The sequence below is a fragment of the Dama dama genome, chromosome 2 (genome assembly GCF_033118175.1).
Source record: "Dama dama isolate Ldn47 chromosome 2, ASM3311817v1, whole genome shotgun sequence".
Classification (NCBI taxonomy): Eukaryota; Metazoa; Chordata; class Mammalia; order Artiodactyla; family Cervidae; genus Dama; species Dama dama.
In genome coordinates, this window is record NC_083682.1 from 2,415,561 (window position 1) to 2,442,082 (window position 26,522).

A 26,522-nucleotide genomic window follows, 5' to 3' on the forward strand; every position below is an offset into this window, starting at 1 on the left:
ACAGGTGTTCCCATGTGCCGGTGTGCACTCACACATAAGTGTGTTCATGACATATGTTCTGTTCCTCCCAACACACCCCAGATGTTCCCCACGGGCAGGGAGGTGCCCTGGTCCTTTGTGGCCAAGAGTTCGCCATGGGAGGGGACAGGACCCCTCCTGTCTCCTGGGGGTGAGTGAGGGGCCGCCCCAGTCTGTGGCCATCTCAAACCGGGAACGATGTCCAGACTCGCACCCAGGTGACACGCACCTCCTCTCCCGAAGCCTACAGGGTGCCGGGCAGAGAACCTAACCGTCTCCCCTGGCTCTCCTCACACCAACCGGTGAACGCTCACCGCTGCTCACTAGCGGATGGAAGAGCAGCTGCTCGCCTGACTCGCCCAGCATCCTTCTGTGCTCAGGGTGGAGCCGCTGCTTCGGGTGTGAACTCAGGTCCATCGCCCGCTGGTGAGGACAGTGGGAGGGACCAGCGGCAGCGAGATAAGGTGCCCCCAGCGCGACGCCGTGTGCTCGCCTCCCACAGGTCCCCCGGGCACAGCGCCCTGCACCACCACCCTGTCCGCTCTTCTGTCATCAACGCGGTCACGGAGTGTCCCGGGTCAGTGGTGACAGCAGCCAGCCTGGAGTGGGGGCCCCTGAGGGGACAGGGCAGGGGTGTGGGGGCCTCGCGCACCCTCCGAGGATGGGGTACTGGCTGCGTGTGGGTGGGAACAAGGCAGCCTCTCCTTGATGGCCTCTGGGGTGGGCACGGGCAAGGGTTCCCCACCGCCCACTGCTGGAGGGTCTGAAGCTCGGCGGCCCAGACACTTCAGTCAAGACCTTCCAGCTCCACGGTCGTCCCTGAACGCACGTTCACCCCTCAGCCATGCTCCGAGCTTCCCACCCTCCCTCATGCCGGCCAGCACCCTCCGCTTTCTGGCCGCTCTCATGAGACGCCAGCCCCACAGGCAGGCGGGCGTCGGGTGGGCTGGACTCCTGCGCGGAGGCGGGGGCAGCCGGCCACCTGCCTGCCTGCCCCGGCGTCTCCTCCCTCCCTGGGCGCCCCGACCTCGCCACGGGCAGAGTCCCAGCTGTGGAGCTGGAGCAAGGGGCCTGGGCAGCGGGTGCTTCTGGGAAGGGGGCGGAGCAAACACCGGAAACCGGAAAAGCCTGACAAGACGCGGCCCTCAGGTCGGAAGCGTCTTTTCTGGGAAGAGCTCCTGTTCCTGAGAAGGGGGGGGGAACCCCGGAAAAGCAGCGGCGAGTAGACGACGGCGCACGGCCCTCACTCAGGAACCTAGAGGGCGCAAACCTGCAAATGCTGAGGAACGACTCTGCTGGGGCGGGGACGGGGACCCCAACCCATCGACAGGGAAGTGCGCCTCAGGAAGAAACCAACCAGGAGCCCGGAGGTCCTGGATCTGCCCACACCCAGCGGCCTGCCGTCGCTCCCGCGCCACCCGCGGCGGCCCCCCAAGGAAGACACACACACTGGGTCCATGGTCACAACTTTAATAGAATATCCTAACTATTCTGTACAAATTGAAAACACTGTATTCAGTTACAAATGTATCGTTAAGTAAGGCTGAGCACTCTACAGCCTGGCCACAGCCTGAACTCCCCGGGCCAGAGGTCACACACTCAAAACCCACACGCCACCAAGGACAGGTCGCTCGGAACCCAGGGCTTTTAAGACAAAATGAGTGTGGGGCCAAGAAATGGGAGCTACGAGAAAGCAGGACGTGTCGCACTACGAGGAAAGCCGTGCTTCCCGGCCGGAGCCCCTCCCCGCGAAGCCTGGCAAACCCTGGTTCTGCCCACAGCCCCACCCCCGTCCCCAAGGCCAAGCGTGGTCCGCGTGTCCTGAGGGAGCAGCGGCTTCCGCGGGGTCTGCAGCCTGACCAGCACCTCCGGCTCAGGGCACCGGGTGTCTGGTCCCCACAGGGTCTCGGAAACTTGAACGACAAGCGACAGTGCACGCCCCCAAGCCGTCACCAGCGTGAAAAATAAAATAAATACGAGATGAACCACAAAAGCTGGAGCCTCAGGGTCAGTCCTGAGGAAAATTAAACTAAAGAAAGAGCAGTGTGAGAAGGGCGCCTACCCCGGCTGGCTCTGCCGGGACTGGAGACAGTGCGTGGGCGTCTTCAAACAAAACAAATCCTGTCCGATGGCGGGAGGGGTGAAGGAGTTCTAGATGCCCCGGAACCACACCCCTGGACACGTGCCCTTGGCGTCCAGTGATCCCCCAATGCGATCTGCAGGGCCCTCGCCAAGGCAGGGCTGGGTGAGTCCACTGGGCTGTGCCCAAAGCCGTAGAGGGTGCTGGAATTAACCTCCTATCTATGAAATGCATCTGAGCTGCCACTGTACAGGTTAAGCAAAATAATAAAGTAAAAGGAGAAGTTAAAGTGAAAATCATGCACTTGAAAACGAGTTAGGCGTGAGCACTGTCCACACGGGCGCCTCACTGCTGCTTGCACTCCGAGGGCTGGCTGGGCTCCTTCTGTCAACGAGAGAAAACAAGACTGTAGAGAAACGGGCAACCCGTCAGCAGGCATCTCCATCCAACAACAAAAACAAAGACTCAATACTTCACTTGTCCTTACTAAAAAACTGGTTGCTAACATACATTTTGAAAAAAAAATAAGCTAACATCCCAGAAACAAGGGCACAGTGGAGCTGCCTTTTCTTGTTTAAAGACAGCTTAACTGCCAGCAGGAGGATCTCAGGGTGAGGGGAGGTCCTTAAGTGGCAGAGAGTAACTGAACAGAGCAGCGCCCCGTCCCCACGCTGGAAGGCCCAGCTCTGGGCCAGCACAGATGGGCCAGGCTCCAGGGCCCTGCCTGGAGCACGCCTGCCCCCAGGACCAGGCCTCAGAGCGCCGCTCACTGACGGGGACAAGGCCAGGACAGCGGGTGAGGGGCCACTAAGCGCTCCACAGACAAAGCCCAACCCTGCCAGGGAGGAGCCCCACAGCTGGCACGCTAGCCTTCCAGAAGAGGGGGAGGGGGAGACCACTCCCCAGAGCAGACTCACTTGACTATAATCCAACGGAGAACAGCTCACAGCATTTCAACCTGTTTAGCAACCCCATGAATTTTGTGCGGAGACCACAAGAGCCTCACAGACAGACATCAATTTTACTAATACTTCTGAGCCAATGATTTACTCAACAGGAACTCATGATTTCTGGCTGGGAAGATGACAAATTACCCTGAATATAATGTGGCATGTCCACAGAGTCTAAGAAAAACTGGCATCACACAGTTTTAAAGAAACATCTGGTATAACACAACTGATGCTGAGGATCAACAAGCCGGGCACCATCCTGTGGGAACCCACACTTGCGGGATGAAAAGACCACGTGTAAAGGGTGGACAGAGACAGAACCCTGACCGCAGGCCCCGGGCTGAGGCCCTCACGCACAGGTGCACAAGCATAGAGCCGAGTGGGACGCTAGCTCCAGGCCTGGCCCCGTGGCCGCCCAGCACCGGGCTAACAGCACCTGATCACACACTCCCCAGGAACACCACCGGGGCCCAGAGCAAGCACCCCGACGAGAAATTCTACTTAAAAGAGACCTAACTGTCATCTCAAAGGGGTCCTGGAGGCAGCCCGGACACATGGCCGCGGGGCTCAGAGGCTGGTTCCAGACTCACTGGGTGTACAGAGGTGCTCCGGGCTGGGGCAGCGGCACGCAGCCGTCTGTGGACAAGGGGAGACGCATGTTTCCACAGCTGGAGTTGCAGGAAGAAAGCAGGCTGGAGAGCTGAGGCTGAGGGGCTGGGACCGTGTGGTGGGTGGTGGGCTGGGTAGGTGGGCCCGGGCAGGAGGCTCAGGCCTGGGATGTGGCCCCGCCTCCCTCCAGGTAAATGGACACAGTGGACAGACAGGACGCCATGTCACGTGGAGCAGCACGCAGTCAGCGTGCCGTCTCCGGGCCACACCTTCTCTACCACCAGCATGCATCACCAGCTGTTCACCTTGGGGGCTGCAGACGCTGGTGGGAACTGGTTGTCCCAAGGCCAGGATGGGCAGCGGGGGTGGGGGAGGCGGAGTGGAGCTCTTCAGTCAGGGGGAGCAGGGCCACCCGTGGCACGCTGCCTCCCAAAGGCCAAGCGCCGCCCCACCCCGGGCCAGCATCCACACGGACACAACTTCCAGGCTGGAGCCCTGACAGAGCCCTGTAGTCACACGAGTGAACTCTGTCAACAAGACACCATGGTTCCAGCCTGGGAGGGGCCCAGACGACCTGCAGGAAGCCCCGCCCTCACGTCACGAAGCTGGCAGAAGCCCAGTCATCAAGGGACAAGAGAGCCAATCCCCTGCCAGCTGGGGGCATTTAAGAGAAAGGCCTTCACAGACAGCAACTGCCCGAGAGGGTGGGGCCCAGGACAAGGCCCCCATCAACCTGCCCCAGCCTCAGCGCTGCTGGCTCAGTCCTGGAAGCGGCCTCCCCCACAGGGGCTCCGGGCCGGGAGACAGACGCTCGACAGCGTGACTGGTTCTGCCCAGAGGACACGCTGGGCTGCTCACGGACGGCCTGCACCGCCGGCAGGGGGTGGGGAGCAGAGGGGCTTCGGGCTGAATGAGCCCAGTGACACCCCTCAGACACCACGGGCAGTGGGGGCCAGGAGCAAGGAGACACACCCTGACATGACTGCTCGAAGCCCTCAGATGGGACCCAGGGTGGCCGTGCATGTCACCTATCCAAAGTCTTCTGTAGGGATTTCCCTGGTCGTCCAGTGGCTAAGACTTCATGCCCTCAATGCAGGAGGCTAGAGTTCGATCCCTGGTCAGGGAACTAGACTCCACATGCTGCAACCAAGAAGTTGCACGCCACAACTAAAGAACCTGCATCCACAATGAAGACCTGTTGTAGTCAAAAAAGAAAAGTCTTCTGTAGCCCGCCCCTGCCTGCCTGCCTTGGTTTTCTAAGAAAGCCAGCCTGCCTGAGTGAAGGGAGGGGATGTAGACAGACACCCTCCACACCAGCGCAGTCTGGGGAGCCCTGCTCCCGCCTAGATGCCAACACTGCCAGCCCAGCTTCACACAGGTCTCCTGTCCGCACCTCCCTCCCTTCCCCACAGGAGCCAACAGCGGCGTCCATGGGGGGACTTGTGACACGGGCAGAGCCACGGGGCGGGGACCCTGCGGGGGACAGGGCGGACAGCCTTGGTCTGGAGCTGGTGCTCTTACTAGAGCCGCACACACCTCGGCAACCTCCGCTGCACTCACCACCACCCACGGGACGCTGGCGCCAGCAGCTCCCGAGACAGAACATTGTGGCACATGAAAGTCCACCCTTCACTCCCTGCTGGTCTGCACAACACCTGAACTTAATAAGTAGGAACGAGCAACAGACACACGTTCAAGGGAAGAAAAACCACAGTGGGCAGCAGGCTTGCCCTGCTGGGGGGCCTGGGCACTCTGGTCCCAGACCCTTTTTCTGTCCTCTTACTCGGGGCAGGGGGGCAGTTCCAATGCCAACAAAGATGCCACACCAGTGACATCGGCCAACAGGAGCCCGACTGGTCTCTGTTGGTTGGTTTTCAAAGTGCACACGGCAGACACCTGCTCTCAGCAAGCCCTGTCCAGCCCTGCATATGCTGAGCATCCCTGGACACGCTACCAGTCACAACGTGGCATTGTTACAGAACACAGACCACAAGTTTGGAAGATATGAATGAATGGAATTCCACCTTACCTAGAAACGTATGAATGATTAACAGACAAAAATTACACCTAAATGGGGAAAAAAATTGAAAGGAACCATCAGCATGAGAGAAAATGAAATGCACAAAATTAAACAGGAGGAAAGAGCCACAATTTCTCATGGTATAAAAGGGCTGCAAAATATCAACCCTGAGATGGGCAATCTGACACTCAGATCTGCACCTCTAATACCCAGACAGCCCTCTCCCGTACCGCCCCTGCTCGTGGCAGACGGACTTGAGAGTCCTCTGAAGAGGCGCACCAGAGGAGCAGGAGTGTCCCATCACGGCCCCAGAGGACCAGACCAGACCCCTCGGCGTGGCTGAGACCCGCACCCCACGAGCCTCTGGTCCCTCTCGCCCGCTCCCGACCAAAGAAACACACCAAGGCCCTCACGAAGGGTGAGTGCCGGCCGCTCCCTCCGTTCTGTGATCACTAGGTGCGGCTGCTCTTCTAGAAAACCCAGACGTGAGAAAAGACAGGAGGCCTGGCCACGGAGAGAAGAGGGGACGACAACGGGAGGGACGACACGACAGGAGGAGGGAGCAGCCTCAGTGCCGCGGAGACGAGTGGCAGACAGCCTCCAGTCAGAGGCGGACGCCAGAGCCGCCTGCTTCTGGCCTGGAGCCCCACCGTGCACACGTGCCTCAGGCCCCCGAGGGCCGCAGGACAGCCAGGCTCATACACCTGGGGGCGAGCAGGGCACGGCTCCTCAGCTGACGGCGAAGGGCGAGGCACTCGGGGCCCTGGCGTGTACACGTCACCGTAAAGGGGACAGGCTGGCTTAAGGGATGAACGTGTCCGAGCCCATGCCCCGAGCAGCACCTACACGGTACGCTGAGGTGGTAAACGCACTCACACCCTTCCCTAGAAGGAAGCACCACTGTGAGCGTGCACTCGTAGACATGGCCGGTGCCACAGAGCGCTCAGACCCAGTTAAACACGGCCAGCCTAGGGCCCGACCAGGGGAAACAACGTCTACTTAGAGATAGAATCCACAGCACCAAGTACAGTGAGTCTTCTGACGGACTGTGACACCCTTAGTCCTAAGAGGCAGGTGAGCCATAAATTTCATGTGAGCACACAAGAGTAATTCTCAATACAGCTTTAGAACAGCATTAAAACACTTCCGTATTTAAAATACGTGTCAAGTGGCAAGTTCCTTGATGTAGGCTCATCTGAGACGGTAGGTTAAATCTCACTTATGTGTAAAATTACTGGGACTGCCACTCACCCTCATCAGTTATTTCTTTGTTGGTTTTTGCAACGCTTCCTGATTTATTTCAAATTATCTAAGCTATTGAGACGTATCCCCTCACTCGTCTCAGTCCAGTTACAACTGTAAAGTCTGCCTGCTGCTCCTTTATTCTAGTCATCAAGACAAACCAAACCCCATCTCCGTACCTTTTCCAAAAACAAACACAAAACACAAAGGTTTATTCATGCTGCCAACTATATCATAAAAATAAGGAACGTAAAGCTGCTCTCCCAAGTAAGTTTACATAAATAAGACACAGATTGACAAAGAGCTGGAAAGCCATTTAACACTCAAATTGTGTATCAGGTATCTAAACAGCTCGTCATCCGAGTATATTTCTGGTACAATTTTAACTTATCTAATTAGAGAATGACAAGCACATGTTCATAACAGCTCATAACAGCCTGGCTCAAAGCTAGGAACGTGTTTTAAAAGCTCAGCAGTGTAGTAGACACAGGTGTGGGAATTCCCAACAACTCACCTTGGGGTTAATTTCAGCATCATCGTCATCTTCTGCTTCCTCGTCACCTTCTAACTCCTGCATCAAAAGGAGGGAGAATGAGTTGGACAGACAGGGCTACTCTGATTCACAAGGAAATTGGCTACAATCACTACCACCCACACTTGAGCAAGTCCCTCCTCTGGACACTTTTCCCACAGACGACCCTGAAGTAAACATACTGCCGAACAAGCGGATTGTTTATAAATGGTTATTTTCTAGGATGCACTTTCATAAGCCAACTGCAGGGTCCCACTTGACACTGCCACCTATCCGCTGCGTCTTAGCGAGTGTTCGCTAGGGCTGAGGGCCTCCGGGGCAGGTTCCCCACAAGACGAGTGCATCGTGGCCAGTTAGACCCCACAGCCTCAGTCCACTAAGCAGACAGGGCCGAGGACCACCTCGGGGAATGACATCGCACGTGAGCCAGGTCTTACCTCCTCTTCTCCTTCCTCACCTTCTTCAAACTGAAAGGGAAGGAAAGAGGTTTTTACGTTTTTATAAAGCGTAGTGGCAACCTGATCCAGATACAGCCCCTGTCCCGTGCTCACAGTGGTCAGGCCTGAAGAGAGCGGGCAGTGGCACGCCTCTGAGCAGAAGCCAGCTTCCTGCTGTGTCCTGCCATGCTCACGGGACACCAGGTATCTGAAAACCACCCTCAACAAAGACTCTGGGTGCGGGTGGGGCACAGAAGGAGCCAGTCAGCTTCGGGGTGCGCCGTGTCCAACCAGGCTCTTTAGCCCCATCTAAGCAGACCAGCCGCATGGTTTTATCACACACGGGACTCTCAGCGTCATTTTACATCTCAGACAAGGGGAAACCGTTCATCTGTGTCTAGGAATGTAATAAAACCTTGGTGTTTAAAGTATGCCAGGAGAAACTCCAACACTGTAGCTAAACGAACGTCTGGATCCAACCTCTTGCGTGTCCAAAGACACTGCTGGTCAGGCTCCCAGCCAAAGTCTCAGATATGAGGCTGCTCCCAGAAGCAAACAAAACTACATGAACCTCAATCCCATCAACAAGGCACCTGCAGATGGAGCAGGCTTTCTCTCATGATCTTTCTTCCTGGAAGCCCCCTCCCACAGTCTTTAGCAACAGCTCAAAGGCACTCAGCAGAGCGCAGTGCTGGGCCTGGTCTGCATGCCCCCTCGGCCCGAGCAGCAGCAGGGTGGGGATATCGAGCGCTCCTTCCTAACCCGTGTCCTGAGCAGCGGCTGACAGTGCTAGGCGGCCCGCAAGACTCCGCTGCGGCATCGAGGTCCTACGGAAACCAGCCTTGCACAGGCTCACATAGGCTGGTTTCCCGAGGCTCCACGGGCACCGTTTTACCCTGGACCGTCCTTTGAGAGCTCTGTGCGGGCACCTCAAATTCTGGCAGAGCCAAGCCTCCGAGCAAGGTGACCGACACGAGTGTGGAAGACAAAGCCCGAACGCCCGTGTGCACTCCACCCAGATCCGACGCCAGCCCTGCACGGCTCCGAGCAGCCTGTCCCCACACCGCTGCGCTTCCTCGGTCAGGAGCTGAAGAGTAGCTGCAGTGGTCCCACCCGCCCCAGCGTACTCGTGGGGACCTGCAGAACCGGGCCCCTGGGCCACGCCGTGAGCCTGTGGCGCGCGCCCAAAGGCATCAGGAGCGGCTACAGGCACAGGTGTCACCAGGGGTGGCCGCCCTGCGTGTGCTGTGAGTGAGCACACACACTGCAGGCGCAGTGTTCACAATGGTGGGCGTGCGGTCATCACAGGTCTAGAGGCAGTTTCCAAAGTGCGGCCACTAGACCCTTCTTGGCCAGCCTAGATAAATCCGATCCTTTGGCTCCTTAGCTGCCAAGGGCTGAATCTCACATCGTCCAGCGTCCTGCAGCGCCAGCCCTGCCGCAGTGGACAGAGTGCGGGACGGTGCACTCACTGGAGAAGGTGCTACTGGAGGGCGTCGGTCCAGAATCTGTACAACCAGCATTTCCTAAACTGAAGTTTGAGCAGCGACCCGGGTGCTTTCATGACCCCCGGATACGCCATGCCGTGTGTGTCCGCATTCCTGGATTCCTGGGGGTGGGCAGCCTGCCCGAGAGGCCCACTCGTCTCAGACGGTGCCGCCCACACCCGGGCTGGCCCACGCTCGGCGCTCCGGGGCCTGCAGCACAAAGCAGGGTGCTGAGCAGTGGAGACCCGCCTGGCTTCTGCTGCTCGGCCGGAAGCCCCCACAGACCTCACCAGAAAGGAAACCTCAGAGTGTTCAACACGAGGGAGTAAATGTCAACTAAACCGCTTCCAGTAACACCACAGGGCACAACTTCCTCTCCACACAGCAAGGAGGCTGGCGGCACCCCGGGTTGGCTCATGACAGAGAACGGTCTCGGGTGACGGCTCGGGGACAGGTGGCCAGGTGGGCTCAGGGCCCCGCTCCCAAGCTCTGACTGCGAGAGGCCAGCCCCTCCAGGGCGAAGGGAAGGGGCTGGCCCAGGGGCCCGTCTTCCTGTGGAGCGTGTGGTTCTCTCTCTGGAGTCAGTATGCCACACGGCAGCACAACTCAGCTCTGAGAGTCACCACGTGGCGCTGCATGACAGTCCCCAGGTCTGGAGATCACCCCAGCCACACGCCTCGCATGCAGCAGTGAGCCCGTGGGTCTAGAGGACACCCTGAAAGGCGTCACCGCACAGGCTGACTCAGGCCCTGGGTGCTCCGCTCCAAGATGCCACGGCCATGCCTCCTCCCCAGGCTCCAGAGCACACTGCCCTGCCGCACGGGCCCCACGGCCACCCCCGCCCCCAGGCCACCTACGTTGTCGTCGTCCTCGATGGCCTCCCCCGTAAAGTAGAGCACGGCGCGCGGCACGATCCGCTCACGGAAGAAGTGTCCGATCTCAAAGTCGGAGGCTAACGTGAACTCGGAGTCTTCATCCTGGGAGGGGAAGCTCAGTGCTTACTTGTTTCCATGGGGTAAATGTCACAGTCTCTCACCAGACCCCACCCCACTGCCTGGGACCTGGCTTAAAGGTGCCCGGCACCCGTGCTGCCACACGGCAGGAGAGACAGGTAAGTGCTGGGCGCAGGCGGAAGGACACGGCTGCCCCTAAAGCCCACCCGCAGAGCACGCCTCTGTCCCACACCACGGGGCAACAGACATAGGCTCCCCCTGGTTTCTAGGGAGCAGGAACAGGTTAAAAAGGAAGCAGCAAACTACTCGGGAAATGGCTCTTAACAGCAGAATAGACTCTAAATAATAACGCAAATCTTACCAGTGATTCTCCATCCCCTGATGCTAGAAAAAAAGAAAACATCTGATTACACAGATAACCAAACCTTTCTAAAGCCTACGCGGGACACTCGGCTGACAGATAAGCAGCATGGTGCTCCAGAAATCGCCAAAGTGGGATGCCCCCCACCTCCTCCTGCCACCACAGACTAAAGCCGCGCGGGGCCTCCCGGCCCCTCCTGGTCCCTCCGGAGAAGGCTCCTTTCAGAAGAGAACTTGCAGAGAGTTAACAGTCAACAGGTGGAACAGTGCACTGGCGGCCAGACTGCGGTCTCTTGGCGCGTCTGTGCTTTAAGTGGCATTTTAACCTCATGTAACTCCGTGCGATGATTCAGTAGAAAACAGGAAACTCTAAGCCCCTTAAGTCCTTACGGCACTGAGGCGAAGCACCTCAGCTGGGTTGGGACTCTACTTCTGTTTGTTTGCAAAGGAGAAGGGAGGGGACAGTGCTGACCGTCCCAGGAGGGCGGGCTGCCAGCACTGACTAGGCCCAGTGCCAAATGCCAGGAGAGCCCAGCACAGAGCCAAACGTGACAGAGGCGGGCCCGAACCCGTGCTCAGCAGGGCCCAGTCATGTTCACGTGGTGAGTGAGTCTCCTTTGCTGGGCACACACTGTCCCCCGTCTTCCCAGCGCCCCACCGCTGAGGTCTGTCCCCGTGGAGCCAGCCCAGCGAGGGGCACTTGCCGTCTGGGCCCCGGTGGAGTGTAAGCCCCACCCCCGGGGTGGCCCCCCCCCCCGCCTCACGTACAAGGGAGATGCAGGTTCTGGGACTCTGGCCTTGGGGGCAGCAATCACAAGGGCTTGCTCGCCGACCTCTGGGCCAGTTTTGTAGGACTAAAACTAAAGGGGGCGTTGGACTAGCAGGCTAAGTTTCCTACATCTGAAAAATCATTTTATTGATTTTAATTTTTTTCCTTGACCACTCCATCATCCTTCCCCCACTGAGAACCTTTGTTCATTTTCATAGAGCATATCACTTGATATGGTTTGATTGTTTTAAAACAGGGACACTCCCTCAAACTCACCTACTTCAAGTATACAACTTAGTGACTTCTGATACATTTCAGACTCACGCAACCACAATACAAGGCAGGAGGGGAAGGGACCAGAGGGTGAGACGGTTGGAGGCATCACCGACTCGACGGACATGAGTCTGAGCAAGCTCCGGGAGAGGGTGAAGGACAGGGAAGCCTGGCGTGCTGCGGTCCACGGGGTTGAAAAGAGTTGGACACAACTGAGCAACTGAACAACAACCACAACAGTTTCTGAACCCCGCTAAACTCCGCCAAATCCTCAAGTCCACTTAATTCCATCTTAATTGCTATTAATTATCTGCAAGTCCAACAAACTCAGTGAATTTAGGATTCAAAGCCCCTCTTCTTCATGGTGAATTCACACAGGAAACCTCCAACATTCCCAGGCGAGGCTCTGAAAGGGATCTTTCCAAACAAGGAAATCTGAGAATCATGTTTACTGCTGATCTTATCCCCTATACTGACAGACCCTGGGGCCTTTCAGGCTCGAGAACAAACCAAGACAACAGCCACAACAGTGAAAAACAAGCGACTGAGTGGGCCGGGCAGCCTGACACGCAGCCTGGGGTCAGAGCCCAGAGACGCCACCGGCGGCCTCCACAGCAACGCGAAGGCCACCATCACTTGGAGCGGGGCTGGCTTCCGTTCACGAAGAACAGTGTCCCCCCTCGCACCCGCATTCTAGCACCGCCAGCAGCTCTGGCTGCTGCCTTCTCGGGAGCAGGAGGTCACGTGAAGAGGGCCACCGAACTGTGCTCTCAGCCCTCAGAGTCCCATTCGGGCTTGGAGTTGGGGGAGGGGAGGACAGAGGCCGCTGCCCAGCCCCCACTCTGCCCTAAGTCCACGTCTGTCACAACACCTAACGCCCAACCGCCGCCTGCTCCACACCGAGCTGGGCAGAGAAAACCACACCCCAGGCTGAGAGGGGTGGGTGGGCAGCCTGCAGGCTGTGCGCGTGTGAGAGCAGCCGCACCGGCCCCTCCCCGGAGCTTCCTGCCGGGACAGGGGCCCGCAGACCCCCCAGCCGGCAGGGCAGCCCCCAGCGCTGAGCTCGCCAGAGGACCACGACTAGACGCCGCCATTCCGCCCGCGTCCCGGCTCACCTCTCAGCGGGCTGAAGAAATTGAAGAAGGAGTCGTTGGGGACCTGCTTGGTGATTGTTCTCACGGTGCCTCGGCCCTTATGCTTCTGCTTTTTCTTGATGGTTTTGACGGTCACGTTCTTCCCTTTCTTCCAGTCAATGGTGCACCTACAGGGATAAGACCGTGATCACCGTGTGCCCGGCAAGCAGGTCACAGCTCGGTGCTTCACAGGAAACGTGACGTGAGCACCTGCGAGCAGGCACTGGGCCATCCGCGAGGAGGCGGAGGCCCCGGGCACAGGAGGGCCGCGCAGCGTCCCGCCAGGTCCTGCCGTGATCACGCCTGGTCAGCAGCTTGTCACTGCTGCCCCGTTACAGACCCCACAGCACGCAGGAAGCCCCCCACTTAGGCTCAAGGTCTCAAGGTCACAAGCGAGCGGGACTAGACGGGGAACACACAGCGGCCACCGCAGACACCACCAGCTGGTGAAGGACACGTGGCTTCCAGGGGCGCTGGGCGGGCCCGGCAGGGCTGACCTCTGCGTCACCCTGGCCGACAGTGTGCAGAGAGGAAGGCTCCTCACTCGATGGCCTGGGCAACAATCTATCAAAAGCATTCTGGCCATCCACGTCCAGCAGAATTTTAATCAAGCTCTGTATACTCACGCACACAGGGAAATTCATCAGGCTAAGTCCTTGGTTCAGTAAACAAATGCTTCAATCAAGAATAAGATGATTTCCCAAAATGTCTCAAACCAACCGAGAGGATGCGTTCTAAGCTGCTCTCTGTGGTGGTCGGTGCACAGACTGCGGCTCAGAGGCACTGGGTCCCAAGACCACTTGTGCTCACGTGGCCCTGCACTGACCCAGCTGCTCACTCACCAGGGCCCTGCCAAGAGGAGCTGACTAGTCTCATGATCACTGCGCCACTCTGGGAGACTGAGGATCCCAAGGCCCGCATTAAGTTGGGGAAACCTGGCCATCACCCTACATGGTGGCCCAGGGAACCCCAGGACATGCTTCCCAGTGCCAGCTGTCATATCCCCAAATGGAGAGATTGTTTCATTGATTTCCATCTCTGTCTGCTGGGCTTTTAAACAGATAGGCGGCTTCTTGCTTTATTCTTAACTTCTACCTTACTTGTGACATTTTAAAACCATCTCCTGTTTTTGTTTCAGAAAAAGAAGCTTAATGGCATTTTCTTACCCGTCACAGTCAACAATTTCAGGGCCTTCAAAGGAAAATGGATCAGCCTTGTCTGGCTCTGACTTCATCTTGTACGTTTTTGTCAGGACTGAATTGGTAAAGTAGTCGTTGGGTTCAAAGTGGAACTCTAATACAAAAGACTGGAAAAAAACAACTCAGGGTCAACACCACTTAAAATCTACAGATAACTGGCGACAGATTTTATGAACCACACAGTACCTGCTGGAACCCAGCTCCATGTAAGGCAGAGCACTGAAGAGCTCGGGAGGTGTGGCCACATAACACAGTACCTGCTGGAACCCAGCTCCCACCTAAGGCAGAGCACTGAAGAGCTCGGGAGGTGTGGCCACATAAAGAGAATGTCTTTACTGCGACATTGGGCTGGCATTACCACCAGCCCAATGTTAGAGCCCAGGCCAGCTGGGGAAACCCCCGCCACCCTGAGTGTGCACGTGGGCACGTGGGCCCGCTGCCCGGGACCCCGCCCGCAGAGTCACAGCAGGTGGGGGTCTGGAGGGGGAGGCCAGCTGCAGCCCAGCCCCCTCTCCGTGCTTCTCGGGCAGAGCAGTTCCTTCCCAGCCCCACAGTGAAAGCGCAAGACTCCACGTGGGCAGAGAAGCCTTCTCGGACCCACCATGGACGCACTCACCCTTCACTCACAAAACGCTCAACAGACAGAGTGGGTACAAAGCAGTGGGAACAAATCAAATGGCAACAAAGAAGACATGTGTGCCCACAGAACAAAATGAACAGAAAATGAGATACCCCCTTCTCTGGGTAAAAAGTCCCAAGAAGGCAGCACTGGCGAGTATCTTGGGAAACAAGGGCACGCGTGTACTGCAAAGGGCGATTTGGCAACATCTGAAGTTAACAAAAAGAAACGCTCTGGGACTCCCATCACCCTGTTTTGAGGACCGTGTTCCATCTGAGGAGGACACCTGGCCAGGAGCAGAAGCGTGTGCAGACCTTCCCCTCAGCCCTGCTTCCCCAGGGCTCAGGGGACCACAGATAGCCCAAAGGACCCACTCCAGGCCTGGACGGGCTCTGCCCGTCAGCGCTGTGAGATTCTGGGAGGTCACCCAACTTCCCTGTGCTTCTGCTCCCTCCCCTGTAACAGGGCATCACAAGCCCCTCTCTCCATGAGAGGACTACTCTGCAGAAGCGGTCAGACGGCAGCCGGGGTCACAGGCATTACCAGTGAAATGTTAGCTCTTCCCGTTTTTATTCCAAGGGTACAACAATCAGCTGGGAAAGTAATTTAGGCAAACTAAGGGGAGGAGGAAGAGAAGGGCCACGAAGGCTTGGGAGGCAGACACAGGTGGCCAGAGACCTGGCGGCAGGGCAGGGAGGCCGACGAGCACAAGCCACAGGTCTGGGAAACCAAAGTGCAGTCAGGACAGTGTTGGGGAAACAAACGGAGAAACGTCCTGTTCAGGCTTCAGAAGCAGGGGAGCAGGGCTCTCACCTGCTCTTGACCTGCCAGGATTCCAGGCCTGCCTGCGAGCACAGTGAGTCAGGTGGCACTCTAGATAAGAAAAGGAATGGGTCCTGCAATCTCTTAAGCCCCTAGAGGCCTGGCCAGCCCCTCAGGGTCTACGGAGTCTTATGACGCACAAGGTCAAACAAACAGATGGTTAAGTAAAAACCATGCACGCTCAGTCACGTCCGACTCTCTGTGACCCTATGGACTGGAGCCCGCCAGGCTCCTCTTGTCCATGAGATTCTCCAGGCAAGAATACCAGAGTGGGTTGCAATGCTCTCCTCCAGGGGATCTTCCCGACCCAGGGATCAAACCTGCATCTCCTGCAAGCACAAGCAAGTCAAGTGGCACTTGAGATAAGGAAGGGAATGGGTCCTAGAATCTCTTAAGGCCCTGGAGGCCTGGAAAGCCCCTCATGGTCTAATAGATCTTAGAGATGAAACAAATAGCACTGTCAAAGTTAAAGTGAAACCAGAGCTACATTTCTGTGCACAAACTGATCATGATATCGGTTTGGGGCCTGAGATTGTAAACAGGAAACCCCAAAACTCCAATTTGAAGGATCTCCCATGGGGCAGACGCACCGCCCGGGACCCTTTCCCAATCGGGACCCCAGACTGCTATTAACACGGACTTCCCAGCCCGCTGGAGTCTGGATGTAGGTTGTTGACCCAATCTGGTGATACATGGACTGTGACTTCTCTCTATTGTTTCTATTCTTTTCTTTTAATGACTGTATATTAAGTCAAATAACCTTCTATAAGAAATTGAAATTGTGTGTAACAAGAGGTTTGTTTTGTTGTTGAATCCTCTGAATCTAAAACTGAAGTCAAACTTTTGGCACAACAGACAGGAAGGCAGCTACGGGCAGTGAGATTGTCAGTGGGATCCCTCCCCAGGCCTCTCCTGACCTGTCCCCTGGAAACCCATCTCCACACTGGGCTCCGTCAGCATCCGCTCCACCCTGGGGACTGGGCTGGACTAACCAACAGCTCTGTTCCACTGTCCTTCATCACCCCCTACTGTTGAATGGACACAATTACTCACTTCCCGCTTTTCCCCCATCTCTTTCCCCTGTCATCTCTCCAAGCCCAGGACTTCCTTTCTTCACATTTTCCTACTTTTCCTTCTTTCCCTAGGCCTCTGTCTAGCTGAGAACAAGCTGCGCGTGTGGGTGGGAGGGAGACTAAAGAAGGAGGGGTATGTGTGTAATGACGAGCCTCCCAGGGGCACAGTGGTAAAGAATCCACCTGCCAGTGCAGCAGACACAAGGGACCCGAGCTTGATCCCCGAAGTCAGGAAGGTCCCCCGAAGGAACAAATGGCAATCCACTCCCGTGTCCACCGGGAGGCTAAGACAGATGGGCTGAGGAAGGCAGGAATCATCAGATCACATACATACGCACGCATGCACACCCCCACCACCCCAGGGGACTAGCACTCACACCCATCACAGCGCGCTCACTGCCACAGGACACATCTAGGGGTGCGGGGCCGAGCCCCACCCTGGTCAAGAGAGCCTTAGGGGAAGGCCCTGCGATGAGTGGGGTGTGGCAGGGAAGAGGCGGTTCCCTCGCTACCAGAAGGGCCCCCAAACCGTGCGCAGATCACTCCAGCTGTCGCCCCCACCCCACCTGCAGAGGGGTGTTGGAACATCCTCCCAGGGTGGAGCCATCAGGGAAGGGACAGACACAGGTGTGCGGCCCCGTGGGCTCGCCCACTGGACAGGAAAGGGGACAAGCCCTGCGGCCCGGTCTGCAGGCACCTGTCTCCAAGACCTGAAACGCAGAGCCGCGGGCAGGCGGTGGCGCTGCAGCTGCTTTGGTGCTGGGATGGGCCCCGCCAGGCGCAGAAGGACCGCAGGTTGGAGCAGCGCTCGCAGGCGGCCTTGTGCCGAGGCGGCTGCAGAGGACGGGGCTGGCAGACTCACTCGCTGGCGCAGAGCCCGCAGAAGCAAGGATTCTGGGAAGCACATCTCAAGGAGCAGAGGAGCGCCTCTGCACTGTACCCACCTGAGTCACTCTTAAAACCAAGGGCGCCGGCCCCCCGCAGCCCCGAGGATCTCTGCTACTGTGCTGCCTGTACTGAGGACGCACCCGCCACCCTCTGTGACCGGCTCTGCACAGCCTATCCTCAGAAACCTGGGACACGCCTGAGAGAAGCGTGACCCAGCCCACAGGACAGAGAGAAACCGGCTCAGAACCAGAGCCCGGCGCAGCGCGCAGCCCAGCCGGGAGGCCCACCCTGGCCCTGACTGCTGCACCGGCGCCGAGCAGCGGGCGGCCGGAGTCACCTCTGGGAGGGTCACCAGTCGGGCCTGCACACGGTTGAGCAAGGGGGAGATGGAGAGTGAGCATGTCACTCGGGTCACCCAGCATGTGGGCGGCTGTCTCACCCGCTCCAGGCTCATCACCCTCGGGGCCCTGACTGACACCAGGCAGTACTTACCATAGGCTGTCCAGGGTCGGAAAATTTTACTTTTATGTCCTGCAGGTGTTTCAAGATTGGCTCATCGTATTCCTAATCACAGAGAGAAAAAAAGAAGGTTCTGGTGAGCGGCAGAAGACAACACACCTGTTCCCGCTGAGTCACTGCTTCATCTCCACCTAGACTCTGGATCATCAGCCCTGCAGAAATCCTGTCCTTGTCACCCCAGGAAGCCACCCAAACGCTCACTCACCCCCAGCCTCGAGGGCCGCAGGGAGGGGCCGCGGGGGTCCGCCATGGGGCAGGAGCCTTGCCGGCTCTCACACCACCTGCTGCCGTCAGCGCAGACGGATGGTCCTCACACCCCCAAAGAGGCAGGACCAGAAGAAATGCCGGACAAGCTACTGACCTGGGCAGCTACTTCCCCCTCAGGGCCCAAGGCAGTAAGGATCCGGTCACTTACGGGCAAGACCACTCACAAAGCGCATCTGAGACCTAAATGACAGGACTACAGAAGAGGGTCTAAGGACGGCTCCAGGCCTTTACAAGGCATCACTGTGCAAACGCTCAAGTCTACCACGCCTGTTATCTGAAGAAAACTTAGGGGGAAAAAAATCACAAGACCTGAAACCCAGAGACCACATACTAAGGAAAGGCGCTTTATTTGTAAAAGAGTCACTTCTTTACCCCAGAAGTCTAAAGGTTTTCCTGAGGCTCATTAAGCCTGAAAACTACCAATTTCCCAATTTTAAGTTCTTTCTACATCACAGGCAGACCTCATCTAACACACTTCACAGATATTTTGGATTTTGTCTTGCAAATTGAAGGTTTCTGTTAACTGCGGGTTGTCAGATAATGATTAGCATTCTTTTTTTTTTTTAATGATTAGCATTCTTTAGCAGTAAAGTATTTTTAAATTAAGATATGTACATTTTTGTCAATGGACATGATTTTGAGCAAGTTCTGGGACATGGTGATGGACAGGGAAGCCTGGTGTGCTGCAGTCCCTGGGGTCACAAAGAGTTGGACACAACTGAGTGACTCAACAACAAAAAAAATGTACATTTTTTTAGACATAACGCTACTGCACACTTAATAGATTATAATATAGCGTAAAACTCATTTTTATTATTCACTGGGAAACCAAAAAATTCACATGACTCACTTTAATGCTACGTTTATGTTATTGCAGGGTGCTGGGACCAAATGCACAATGTCTCCGAGGCCTGCCTACATAGAACAACAAAACTAGCAATAACAAAGGCACCTTGCAAGTCTCTGGACAAAAAGTAAGCTCAAAACAGTTCTTAAAGGCCACATCCGTATGAGATGTCAACTCCAAATTCCAGAAGCAGAAACCAAGGCTCCACAGTAACACACGGGGATCTCCCTCCTGCTCAGGCAGACCAGCAGTACCCACAGTACTGTCTGACATCTGTGAAACAGCCATGATGGTCTTCACTTCCTCAATCAGCCACGCGTTAACACCAGAGAGCCGAGAACGTTCGATGGCCTAAACGAGCAGTTCCAAAACTAAGGGCCCGCAGTGGAAGCTACTCAAGGGCTGATTTAAAGCTGCTCCCCACAAGTTTCAAAGTCATCAAGACACATCAGAATCTCCTGAGCCTCTACAAGCGCCTCAGACTCTCACTGACTGGGGGGTGGGGAGGCACTGATGCTGCTGCTTCGTTTTAAAAGCTGCCAGGGAGACTCTAACACAGTCAGAGTGAGAATCTGGTTCTAGCATGTACTACTCAATTTTCTCAATAAATTTCTAGCTCATGGCATTCTTTTAAAAGCACAATCCAGTATTCTTTCTTCCTTGTCTCTTTTTGGAGCACACCACTTGGCTTACAGGATCTGTTACCAACCAGGGATCAAACCTGGGCCCAGCAGGTAGAGCAGAGAGTCCTGACCCCTGGGCCAGCAGGAACCCCAAGTGGTCTACTTTTTCAAAACCACACCTTTCCCTATGGAAGCGAAGCTCGGAGAAGAACACACAGGCTAGTGCTTCCTGCCTAGAGAAGTTCTTTCAGCATTTGTTCTAAAGCTGCTTTGGGGGTGCTGAATTTTCTTAACTTTTGCTTGTCTGCAAAGTTTTTCATGTACGCACCTCCAATGACCACATCACTCTGCTTGACCCCCCAAATTGTAAGTTATTATCTTACATTGTTAGGTTAATCATGTTCCCATTATGGCAAGCAATCGTAATTAGTTTTAATTTTTCGTCTGGCTATTGATTGTGAAAACTGATAAACATCTTTCGCTATTGTGATTTTGTAACTATTACTCATTTAATATCACTGTATATTGGTCAAAAGAAAAACAATAGAATCCTATATCACCAAAACTACCATTTAATAGAAAAGCCTGCAATCACCTGTAAAAACCTGTAAACTAGATGTATATCAGAATAATCTTGGACTATTTGAAAAATACAAATGCCCAGATATTACTTTTATTCTTCAAAGCTCCAGCTATCTTTCTAATGAGCAGTCATATTTAAAAACAACTGGACTAAATGATCTTTTATCTAATTTGTTTTCACTTTTTCTATTTCATATTCAGTGCTCCCATTTCATTTATGTTTTCCAATTTCTCCATCTTTTTTTTTTAATGTTCTTTCTCAAGTTTTTATCAAGCATAGTAAAAAAAGCTTTTGTATACGTATATGTAACAGCATGTATAATATATATATTTTAGAAAACTTAACAAATTTTTGCCTGACAGAAAAATGTATGACATTTTGCTTCCACTTATTTGACTTAGTCTGAATAGAATGCTAGATTTCTAATTCTAAAAAAATAGATATGCAACAAGCAACAAAGGTTCACTGTATACCACAGGGAACTACAGTCATTACCTTGTAATAATCTGTAATGGAAAATATGTACAGGTATCACTGAATCACCAGGTTATATACCTGAAACACTGTAAGTCAACTACACTTCTACAAAATATATATATTAAGAAGAAAAGAAGAACACAGGGCTACTCTAATACACGTATCTGAAACATGCCCCAGTCTGGACGGAGAGCAGGAGCGCATTCCTGCCACGCCTTCTCGGGCTCTGGCGCCCAGACATGCATCAGACCAGGCGGGCAGAGGCAGGGACGCAGCACGTTTCTGGAGCATCACGACCAGCGCCCTGGAATCGCACAGGAGCTGCAGCAGCGACAGCCGTCTGCACGCCCACCACGGCCACGCTCTGCGGCGTGAAAGCGCTGTGCCGAGCCACCTCAACCAAACGCAGAGACCACCCTCCCTGTGGACTTCTGAGCAGTACCAGTTTCTGAATTCTGGAAACTCACCTCAGGGAACGTCACATTTGTTACCTTTTAAGTGGTTCACCACTTCACTATAGAAAGCTCCATAAAACAAGTCAAAGACAGCTCGGCCATTGCCATTGAAAAAAAAAAGACTTTTTCAAGGAAAATTATCAGAAGAAGAATAGCAACTTCTTAAATATTTGTACAATTAGCAAGACTGCATGACAGGCCCATTTCAAACTCCAAAAATCAATCTAAAGAGAAGACTAAGGAAGCGCACGCCTGTGGGTCTCTGTGCAGATACACGTGTGCACACACGGGACCCCTCGGTACCAGCACTTCCACCCGGGCCCCTCGTCCCCACACTTCTCTCGTGCCCACATCATGTGAGGCGGGGAAGGCTCTGGAATCTATTCATTCTCTTCCTGGGGCGAGGCTGCAACAAACAGCAAAGCTACCTCGAGCTTGGCAGAGGTTCCGCGAGGCAGGCCTTCCCAGGGGACCATAGCAAAAGGGTGCCGGGGGCCCTGCCTGATTCCTCCTCCAAGCTATGGCCACAGAAGAGGCTTTTCCACCGCCGTCAACGTCTGCTCAGAATTCACAAGCAGCTCGCCTGTCTGTAAGTGGGAGTGGGCCGTGTGCCTACCTGTACCAGCTCGCTCAACATGTCCACATTTCTGAAAATGGTAAACCAGAACTCTGGAATGCCTTTGGGGTTTGGCTCTTCTGCTGCTGCTGCTTCTTTTTCTGCTATGACTGCTTTATTTTTCATGTCTCCCTACAAATACAAAGAAACAAAATAGAATACTCATTATGAAGCTACAAGTTTACAGATTTTGCAGTGGCTTATTTAATACAGACTAATAGTTTCAGAATCCCATTAAAACCTCTGTCAAAAACCCCTGTCTTTGAATCTGAATCTCCAGGAGCACTGTGCCATCACTCTCAAGTGTCTCGGAGGAACAAAGCCTTTCAGGCATCCAGATCTGGATGTAATTCCTCAATATAATTCCAGACCACGGGGAACAGAGCTGGGGACTGGCGCAGGCCCCTGACGGGGAGAGGCTGCCCAGCACTGGCTCGCCATCCACCCAATCACCAACAGAGGACACCCCAGGACCTCCGCGACAGAAACGCCCGCCCTGCTGCACGTCCAAGGCTGCAGGGGTGTTGGGACAGAGGCAGCGTGCAAACAGCAGGGTGGTGGCGAGGAAGGTGATGTGCCCGGGAGGAAGGGAGTCTTTGCTACGTCACAGCCCTGATGCGTGATTCTCAGGGGAAATGACGACAGGGGCCTTCAAGCTAGCAGAGGCAGATTCTCCTCCCACGGTGAAGACCTGATGCACAGCTATCCACAGGTACGGCTTCAGCTACACCAGACTCGACATGTTTGTAAACGATCAAAAATAACACACATTTCAAAAAAACTCTCTCAACGTTTACACTATGGGATAGTGTAGTATCAGGTGACAGAGCTCACCGTGTCGTGCTGGGACTCCCAGAGCCCTGGACTGGTACCCGTCACCAGCCCCAGGAGAAGGCGGCCAGCAGGTGGCGGTCAGAGCACATCACCTGAGGAGCACCTTCCAGCGCCCAGTGGCGAGAGGCCCCAGGGCCACTTCGCCAGCTCTGAGTTCCTGTATGCTCTGCCCACCGCAGCCCTGCCTCCAGCACCTGCCCTTTTGGGCACAGGGCTGCTCTCCCCGTGTGCATCTCTGCCTCCTTCACCTCCCCAGACGGTCTACACCACGTGCAGGCTGCCCCAGATGGCCGACAAGGGGGACTGTGTCTGGCTCGCCATAGCAACTGATAGAGCCAGTCAGACGCCCGACTCGCAAGCCACCCTGTTTCATCCTCCTGAAGAAATCTAAACGCTCAACCTGAGGGGGAAGCCACGCCTACTGTTAGGAGTTCTCCTCCACGTAGAAGAAAACCATCTTCTTTCTTTTCTTACCCATCCCCCACAGCACTGCACAGCTTGGGGTCTCCGTCCCCCAGACCAGGACTGGAACCGGGCCGTGGCGGGGAAAGCACCAAGTCCTAACCACTAGGTCACCACCCGAGGCCGTCTCACTTGTGGCAGCACTGAAACAACACCAGCGGCACGCGTGAAGCCAAAACTCACGGCCAATTTGTCCTCCTCTTCATTCTCACTGTGCCATTCAGATTCTGCGTCTGTCGGCTCAACATCACCAGTGATGAATTCCCTTCTCTAAGAGTAAAAAAACAAGATCTTAAAGTTATTTAGAAACTTGAGAGTTAAGACAATGAACCTAAGGATTAATCTCAAAAATATACAAGCAACTCCTGCAGCTCAATTCCAGAAAAATAAATGACCCAATCAAAAAATGGGCCAAAGAACTAAACAGACATTTCTCCAAAGAAGACATACAGAGGGCTAACAAACACATGAAAAGATGCTCAACATCACTCATTATTAGAGAAATGCAAATCAAAACCACAATGAGGTACCATTACACGCCAGTCAGGATGGCTGCTATCCAAAAGTCTACAAGCAATAAATGCTGGAGAGGGTGTGGAGAAAAGGGAACCCTCTTACACTGTTGGTGGGAATGCAAACTAGTACAGCCGCTATGGAAAACAGTGTGGAGATTTCTTAAAAAACTGGAAATAGAACTGCCATATGACCCAGCAATCCCACTTCTGGGCATACACACTGAGGAAACCAGATCTGAAAGAGACACGTGCACCCCAATGTTCATCGCAGCACTGTTTATAATAGCCAGGACATGGAAGCAACCTAGATGCCCATCAGCAGATGAATGGATAAGGAAGCTGTGGTACATATACACCATGGAATATTACTCAGCCGTTAAAAAGAATTCATTTGAACCAGTCCTAATGAGATGGATGAAGCTGGAGCCCATTATACAGAGTGAAGTAAGCCAGAAAGATAAAGAACATTATAGCATACTGACACATGTATATGGAATTTAGAAAGGTGATAACGATAACCCTATATGCAGAACAGAAAAAGAGACACAGAAATACAGAACAGACTTTTGAACTCTCTGGGAGAATGTGAGGGTGGGATATTTCAAAAGAACAGCATGTATACTAACTATGGTGAAACAGATCACCAGCCCAGGTGGGATGCACGAGACAAGTGCTCCGGCCTGGTGCACTGGGAAGACCCAGAGGAATCGGGTGGAGAGGGAGGTGGGAGGGGGGATCGGGATTGGGAATACATGTAAATCCATGGCTGATTCATAGCAATGTATGACAAAACCCACTGGAAAAAAAAATAATAATAAAAATTAAAAAAAAAAAAAAAAAAAAGACAATGAACCTGTAAATAATGTGAATGAAAAGACTGAACACTGGATGCTTTTATAACTTGTTTTAAGATGCTAAGTTTTGAGGCTTAAGGAAAGACATTCAGTGATCCCCAGGTATTTTTGGATGTCTTTCCTGGAGAAAGACTTGAAACACACTACTAAAACTCACTAACAGCATCCTGACCTTGTCAAAGAGAGGCTGGTATAAGGCTGCATACTTTCTCTCCAGGTCATGGACTTCTTCATAGAACTTGGCTTCTATATGTGCACATTTCACCTGGAGCTGCTTCAACGCGTTGATTCTTCTTTTTACTGCTTTAGGTAAACTAGAGAGGGGGTAAGAAAAATCCAGATGACTGCGAAGTACTTATTTTTTTTATTAAAACAACATTCACATAGAATTAACATCCGCACAATGAAAAAGAGCTCCTAAAAATCATTAGAGACAAACACCCACCCCCAAAGAGCAGGGTGGTGGGGGAGGAAGCTGAAAAGATAATCCACAAAAAATACTGGATTGACCAAAAAGTTCCTTTGTCCTTTAAGTAAATATAAAAGCCATTTTTCATTCTCATCAAAAATCTCACTGAACAATGTATTTCGTGATTTGCTCTGCTGCCTTCTGCCATCCTCAGGCAGCTTCACAAGTGCATTTATCTGCCCCCTGGCTCTGCTGCCCGGAACCTTCTCTGGCTGTGGCGAGCAGGCGCTGCTCTCCAGTGGCAGTGTGGGCCCCTCCGCTAAGGGGCGTCTCCTGTGGCCAAGCACAGGCTCCAGCAGCTGCAGCGTGAGGACTCAGCGGTCGAGCCTCCTGGGCTCTGGAGCACAGACTTGAGAGTTGTGCCGCGTGGGCTTCGCTGCTCTGAGGCGTGTGGGATCTTCCTGGATCAGGGATCAAACCCGTGTCTCCTGCTTTGGCAGGCAGATTCTTTAGGACTGTGCCATCAGGGAAGCTGCTTTTTATCTTTTTGAGCCAAAAGAACTGTTCCAAGTGCCTTTTACAGTCTTCCAGGAGAGTGAAATTGTTCCATTAAAAGAATTTTGTAAAGACCAAAATAAGTGGAAATCGGAATGTGCAAGGTCTGGTGAACACGGTGGATGAACCAGAACGTCCTAGCTGAGACTTTGCCTGGTCATCTGAGAAACATAAGGTCTTACATTACCCTGACGAAGGGTGACCTGTTTGCTCCTGACCGACCCCGGATACTGTCGGCCAAGTGCTGCTTCAGTTGCTCTAACTGGGAGCAGTACTTGTTGGAATTCATTGCTTGGTTTTCCAGAAGGAGCTCTTAACAGAGGACTCCTTTCCAATCCCCCATATACACTACATCATCTTCTCTGGGTGAAGACTGGTCTGTGGTGTGGCTGGTGAGGGTTCATTTCCCTTGCCCCATCTCTTCCATTCCACATTCTTGTACAGTACCCACTTTTCATCAGCCATCACAATTTATTTTAAAAACAAAACGTTCTCATTATATTTAAGTAGAGTAAAGTAAGGAAGTGTGAGTCACTCAGTTGTGCCCAGCTCTTTGCAACCCCATGGACTGCAACCCACCAGGCTCCTCTGTCCATGAGATTTTCCGGGCAACGATACTGGAGTGGGTTGCCATTTCCTTCTCCAGGGGATCTTCCCAACACAGGGATCGAACCCAGGTCTCCTGCACTGCAGGCAGTGTCTTTATTGACTGAACTACAAGGGAAGCCCATTTAGTTTAGGTAGTTTAGGTAAAGAATCACATGTGGTCAAGGTTTTTTTCATTTAACTTACATGGAATCTAAATATCAAAGTGATTAACATAACCAAACTTGTACAAACGACTATCAATGCTTGATTTGGATATTTTGATACAGGCTATCTCCGTATAGTATAATGTTGACTGCTATCAGTTACTGTCTCAATTTGATCACCATCGACTTCAACTGGTCTATCTGACCTCAGAGTTTCATCCAGAAGAAACCTCAGCAGGAAACCACTTCTGATACGTTTCATCAGTCACAGCACCCTCTCACATTCTGCA

General features: G+C 53.9%; 1 protein-coding gene across 3 annotated transcripts in view; it reads right to left on the minus strand.

The window, feature by feature from the left end:
* Window positions 1-1,472: 1,472 nt before the first annotated feature.
* NAP1L4 (nucleosome assembly protein 1 like 4) overlaps window positions 1,473-26,522 on the minus strand; it is a 49,521-nt gene continuing 24,471 nt past the window's right edge. For 2 of the 3 annotated variants that reach the window (XM_061161463.1, XM_061161460.1), the window contains exons 5-15: window positions 24,689-24,830; window positions 23,331-23,417; window positions 21,852-21,983; window positions 17,957-18,028; window positions 14,030-14,169; window positions 12,846-12,991; window positions 10,690-10,712; window positions 10,233-10,352; window positions 7,889-7,918; window positions 7,434-7,490; window positions 1,473-2,482 (exon numbers count right to left, since the gene is read on the minus strand). In XM_061161463.1, the coding sequence (XP_061017446.1) occupies window positions 2,444-2,482; window positions 7,434-7,490; window positions 7,889-7,918; window positions 10,233-10,352; window positions 10,690-10,712; window positions 12,846-12,991; window positions 14,030-14,169; window positions 17,957-18,028; window positions 21,852-21,983; window positions 23,331-23,417; window positions 24,689-24,830 (988 nt within the window). In that variant the 3' untranslated portion in view covers window positions 1,473-2,443. Of the gene's footprint in view, window positions 2,483-5,686; window positions 5,725-7,433; window positions 7,491-7,888; window positions 7,919-10,232; window positions 10,353-10,689; window positions 10,713-12,845; window positions 12,992-14,029; window positions 14,170-17,956; window positions 18,029-21,851; window positions 21,984-23,330; window positions 23,418-24,688; window positions 24,831-26,522 lie in introns of all 3 variants that reach the window. The other variant, XM_061161471.1, reaches the window with a different exon arrangement.